This window comes from Cibotium barometz, chromosome 6 (genome assembly GCF_041138505.1).
Source record: "Cibotium barometz isolate CiBa-2024 chromosome 6, ASM4113850v1, whole genome shotgun sequence".
Lineage (NCBI taxonomy): Eukaryota > Viridiplantae > Streptophyta > Polypodiopsida > Cyatheales > Cibotiaceae > Cibotium > Cibotium barometz.
Genome location: NC_141051.1, coordinates 31,491,594 through 31,498,009, shown reverse-complemented (window position 1 = coordinate 31,498,009; position 6,416 = coordinate 31,491,594). Strand labels below are relative to the sequence as shown.

General features: G+C 40.7%; 1 protein-coding gene across 1 annotated transcript; it reads left to right on the top strand.

Annotated features, from left to right (window-relative positions):
• The first annotated feature begins 3,639 nt into the window (after positions 1-3,639).
• On the top strand, positions 3,640-5,626 carry LOC147637638 (uncharacterized). The gene is made up of 3 exons (XM_086799002.1): positions 3,640-4,083; positions 5,011-5,427; positions 5,543-5,626. Exons 1-3 carry the CDS (start codon positions 3,640-3,642, stop codon positions 5,624-5,626), a joined length of 945 nt encoding a protein of 314 aa, XP_086655128.1.
• The last annotated feature ends 790 nt before the right edge of the window (positions 5,627-6,416 follow it).

Sequence of the window (6,416 nt, the reverse complement as noted above, 5' to 3'; positions counted from 1 at the left end):
TATTATTTGAATTTCAATTATACCACCACAATGCTTCATTTAAGATGAAAATCTTGGTGAAGAGGATTCAAAAATACGGTTGGAGCCTCATTAAATATCGTCATATAAGGTTATGAAAAGCTTGCAACCTTATTCAAAAATAAGGTTATGTCATAACCTTATTCGAATATAAGGTCATGACAAGCTCACAGCCTTATTCGAAAATAAGGTTTGACAAGCTTGCAGCCTTTCTTATATATCAAAAGGATCATTTGGAATAACATATACGTTTGAATATTCGAACGTTTTGGTATTTTTTATGTTTTGTCTAGTGAGAGGAAATAGAAATTAGTGAATTTCTTACAAGGCCCTCCAAATGACCCCCAAAATGTCCTAATTGCTTCTCTTAAAGCTTCTGACATTCCAAATCTACTACTAAATCAGCTCATGATTTTCTTTGTGTGGTCCCAAATCAAGGGGCAAAACATGGGATGTTCGAACCTTATTTTTTGATCATTGTCACCCTCCATCTTGAGATCCATGCACCCCATCCTCGCCAAATTCACATCTAAAATTAAGATCGGGTGGTAATACTCCCTAAATAGCTTAAATGTGTTCGTATGTGCCTCTTACAACAAAAGGATATTTTTTAAGTTCTCTTCAAGAATTTACAAAAATAGAATTTCTAGTTTTGTTAAAAAATACACAGGGCTTACTAATAATTACTTAAAATTGTGTACATGTGGGTTTTTAAAAGCATCCTTGAATGCACATGATATAGATATTTTACACTAAGTGACTCCCCCAAGGCATTAAGCTCTATGCATAAGCCTTATGCATGAAGGCTCTATGCATGGGGCTTATGTATTAAGGCTCTATGCATGAGGCTTATGCATGAAGCTCTATCAATGCATAAGCCCTATGCATTAAGTCTCTATTCATGGGACTCTATGCATGAGGCTCTATCAATTAGAGTCTATGCAAAAAGCTCAATGGATAAGCCATATGCATTAAGGTTCTATGCATGAGCTCTATGCGTTAGAGTCTATGCATTAAGCTCTATGCATGAGGTCTATACATGAGGCTTCATGCATCAGGCTCTATGCATTAATCTCTATGCATAAGGTCTATGCATTAAGCCTTATCCATTTAGCTCTATGCATGTAGGCTTTATGTATAATCTTTTTATCTAATGTATGCTCTATGTGAGCTATGTTTTATGTGTTTATGTGATGTTTTATGCATATAGATGTGGCCATCACGGTGTTCATCATCAAATGGACCAAGATCGGATATATGGAGGGGAATCCTCTAGTGTTACACCCATACCCATAGATGACCTAGATTTAGAGCATGTTTCAAAGGCACAGGCGGCTTGGAACTGCCTAAACTCTTAGGTAGGGGGCTAAGCAATTGAGTCCCTTGGGCTTATCTCCCGCCTATTATGTGCCTGACACATCAGCTATCCCACAATCGACCACATCTATGCTTCCCACCACCTTCCCTACTCCTATCACTTCTACTTTGCCTACCCTTCATACTTGCACTTTTCCTACTCCTTGCCCTTCGGCTCCTCCTAGTTCTCAGTGCACTCCTATCCCATCCACGGTGCTATCTCCCTAGTGTGTGGTGGCGGCATCCTCACAATGCCACGCAAGTGGTGAAAGCTGGAGGGCTTCTCAGAGCCATCAACCATTGAGTAGTGAGGGAGGTGGGTGCAACATACGCTTTGTGAGAGGTGCATTGTCACCTTCAGGGTGTGATGATTTACTATACCCTAGATGAGAAACAGGGGCCCTATATGGATGACACGGGAAGGAGGTTTTATTATACCTTCTGTCATTTAGTCAACCAAACATAGAAGGGAACCTTCAAGCCATGGGGTGAACAAAAAGACAAATACTTCATGTATGTAGCTCAATGCATGCATGAACAGTTTCCAACATGCTCGGCACACTTTTTTTTGATGACTAGGCAAGGAAGCTCATTATAAATATCCTCAATAATAGGAGGTCTCATGCAAGGAGGTGCACGAAAGAGGGAAAACAAATGCCTGCAAACTGCACCATTAAGGACTGGAAGAAGGCAAAGAAGGAAGCAAGGGAGGGTTCTCAACACCCTCAACAAAAGGTGGCACGCATAAGTCTACTCAATTATGGTATGAGAAAGTATGGATATAGAGGAAAGACAGGGTGGCTCACACAATTTGTAAGTTTTCTCTTTGCCATTTTTCACTAAGTTTACTTCATGTGTCGTCTTAATTTTCGTACCTCATACGTATTAAATTTATTTTTGAAAGGGTAACAGGTCGTCCCCCACGTCTACGGAGAATATGTACTGCAAGCACCACAATGAAGCACACACTTGGGAGTGGCTCAAAAGCCATGGAGTGGTCACTAAAACAGATATCAAACAAGCTCAACAAGGCAACTTGGTGAGTCTTTTAATTGATTTTTAATTGTCACCCAACTTGTTTTACTTATAGCTAATGTGTTTGCATTCTATCACTATTTAACGCAGGAAGACAAGGATGCTGAAAGTGACGGTGATGATGAAGGTGGTGGAGCACCTGGTGAAGATGCGGGCGAAGATGAACATGAAGATGCACCGCTATGAATTTAATTAGTGCCTTTGACTTTATTTGTTTTTGGGACATCAATACTTTATGTATTTTGTATCTTTGTATATCATTTGCAAAGTAATAAAAACCATGACATTGTTGTTCTGTAATTTTTTTGTGTTTTAAGTGTTTTTTTATGTTTTTAAGTAATTGCCTTAAAAAAAAGTTTGAATTATGTGATTTTTTTACAGACAATAGGGGGCTATAAGCTGAGCTATAAGTGCAGTTATTTGTGTGGCTATAGCCATGTGTTGGTAGCTGCATGAATGTTTTTTAAATTTTTAGATCCTTTAAAATTTTTGCGGCTCTTCATGGGGCTGTACTCTTCGTTTGTTGTAGAAACCTTAAGATTTTAAGATTTTCTTTTATAAATAATTTCACAATTTTTAGACAAAGGTTTTTCACTTTTTAAAAAATACTTTTTTTCAAACGTCAATCGTCAGCACTTTTTTTACCTTAGAGGGGGCCTTAGAATCAGGGCGTTTTTTTAGCGTCGGCTTTTTTTTCAATGTTTTTTTACCTTGGAGTGGCCTCACAGCCTTGCTTTCTTTTGTGCAAGGGTGTCAACCTACCCAAGGACTTAAACATGCTTGAAAAAAAGGGTGTTAGGCTACCCAAGGTAAACATGCTTGAAAGTGCATGCCCCCACTCCACGAAGAAGGCGTATACTGTTAATTATTTTAAAAAAATCATTGTAATGTCACACCATTAAAGGGACGCTGATCAGCGATGCGACCCCATTTCCCTATTAAAAGGCAGCTCAGCTATGTGAGGGACAACGTACGTCACTCTGTGTCCGCGAAACTGACCGGAAGACCCTGCATCTCATTAATAATGCACCATGGTGATGGTACCAATCAATCCAGCGCCCAGCCTTTAAAACGTTAAACAGACCGTGCCCTGTCCTGCTCTCTCTACACAGGTACACAGAATACTTGGCCTTGGTCGCTTGGATGCTGCAGGAACACGTGGCTTCTGCATAAGAAGGCAGTATCTTGGACTCCAGCACCAACTTCGTCTCTTGGACGCTGCAGCAACTCATGGCTTCTGCACAAGAAAGCAATATCTTGGACCCCTGCACCACTTTTGACATGCAGCTGCTGAAGTTGATGAGCGAGCCCACAACACCCGCAGCTGTTGAAGCTTCCGACAATGATTTTCTACTAGCACCTCAACATACATCCCCCCGTTATTCTGGTTTAAGCGACAATATTCTGCTTCATGATGCTGTGCCGTCGGCCGCCATGGCCGGTGACTCAGAATCCTCGCTTCCTATTATCCTACACGCTACCCATGGCGCTTCGAAAAGGGATGAGCAGAAGTTGCCAGATTTTGTCCCCCAAGCTCGCCCTCCACTAGCGCCCAAGAGGAAAGGAACGCTCTCTTACAGAGACGCTCACATACACTCTGAGAGGCAGAGACGACAGGCCATGACCGGCTTGTTTGCGACGCTGAGGTCTCTGCTTCCCATGCCAGACTTCAAGGTAAATATGCATAGACAGTAGCTAGTTTGCAGTGCTCAAGTGGTGTGGCTTCTCATAATCACAAGCTTAAATGATGATAGTTTATGATGATTGCATTAAGATCATAACAAACACCTTGATCAAGTCTTGCTTCTTGTAGCGCTCACACACCAGCTAGTAGGATGCACTTGCTTAAAAGTCGTTTACGATAATAATTTGGCAAAGTGTTGCAGGCGGGGCCTCCATCACAAGCTTCACAAAACTTATAAGCTTTAAAATTGCTTATGATAATGTCCACCTTTGTGCAATGTCGTGAAGCGTACAAGGATGCTCACGTTGTATGATTTTTCTCATCATAATTATTAACAAAATGTTTTCTTTTCTTTCCATTTTACGGGATGCAGGTGCTAAATGGAGGCAGCTTATGCTTATAATAGATACAAGCTTAAAAGTTGTTTAACAATCAGTGAAGTCTGATAAGCACATGTTAGTTTCTCATCAATCGTCGCAAGCCTAAAAAATGCTTAACAGTTGCTCTGTGCACATGCTAAATTCTGTAAATCACAAGTTTAAAACGTTAATAAGACGAGATGAGATGAGATTGAATCGTGATCACTCCACTGAAGAAGTCAACTAGCGAGGCAATATTAGCAAGGCTGAAATGTGAAGGCCTCCTCCAAATGTCAACCCTAACTTCAACTTGAAGATGTAGAAATGGCCTCGTGTACCCATTTTTGAAACCAATTATTCAATATCGCAATTTATTTAAGTAGATGGTTTTTTTTTTTTGTTTTTTTGGTGGTGGTGTCCTTGAGGGTTGTAATGGCTTAAAAGGCAGGTGAAGAGCCTTCAAACTTCAGGAGAGACAATCTAGACAAACAGACAGACAGATGACTTGATAATAATGGATTGGTGTCATCTAAGTAGCATATTGTGGATTGTATGCAGTCGGACAGGTGCACTCTACTAAGCTACGTGATAGAGTACGTGCAGTACTTGGACGAGAAACTGCAACAACTGGCCAAGACGAAGGCAGAACTAGAGGCCGCAGCTGAGAGTAGGCAGAAACTGCACAATAATCAGTGGGTATCAAGCGATAATAGAAGTTTCGACGGAAATGGCAATGTCGACGGTGCCGGACATGCGCAACAGAAGTCCATGGGGTGCACCAACTTGCCATTTTCGCCGAACGTGACGGTCCGGATTTGGGGCAACGCCGACATCTTCATCACCCTCAACTGTCCCAAGAAACGAGGTCTCTGGCCACAGCTGCTCTCTGTCCTGCAAGACGACCTCCAACTCGACGTGCAGAACGTCACCCTCTCCACCACTCCATATTTTTGTGCCCATTTCATCTACGCCAAGGTACCAACTTGTAACAGCTAATTTAACCTGTGTTTCATGTGATTTGATTCTCATTAATTGCAGTGATCGTGTACTCAATTCGTATATCATTATAAGAGTGATGTGTTGTGATTAGGCAATGGATTATGATCACGAGTTCTCCTGCGATAAAATACGGGCTACACTTGTCGACTTCGTAGCTACTCAGATTGGCTTCTAAACAAGGACGCATGAGGGCATGGCCATGGGCTCTACGCTCCCTTCATGGCCTAGTTTCCAATGGATTGTTCTTGTCTCTTTTCAGCTACCTCTTCATGGCTTAGTTGCCAATGGATTGGTCTCGTCTCTTCTCAGTTACCGGGACGCTGTTTTGTGCTACCCACTTACGGTTGAAATATTCTCTTTCTTTCTTCTTGTTCAGCAATGGTTGAATTTATGAATGGAATTGGGGGAGATCTCCCCTGCCGATGCTCGCGCATGCAAGTCTCCCCACTGTTCTGTTTGAGGAAGCCTTAAATTCATGTAAGGAGCATGCACAATGGCCCTCTTTAATAGTTAATAGTTCTTCTTTTCTTTTCTTTTTGTGTAAATACGTAAAGTTTGATGTTGATTATCATTAGTTGTGAAGTTTGAATGGAATTATTACAAAAATTTATAAAAGTTCTTTATACCTATGTGTTTGGTTAACTGTGCGCATTCTAGTTCCACCTGGGGCCACTGTGATTTATTTGAATCATGTTTTTTATATTAGTTAGGTCATTATTTTAAAAATTAGAACTAAGTTTTTTTATTTTAAATTAATTACTTTAATTATAAAAAGTGAAAATTTTATGTTTTCTTGTGATTTTACACTCGCATATACACGTTACCACCCTTATGGGGTAGTTGTGAACATTCTAGTCTGTTGTGCCTATTTGTAATGGGCTAGTTTACACATTAACTTGGGCCAGTGTCAACATTCATTCTAGTTCCATTTTGTTTAGTTTAATATGGCTACTGTGTACATTCTA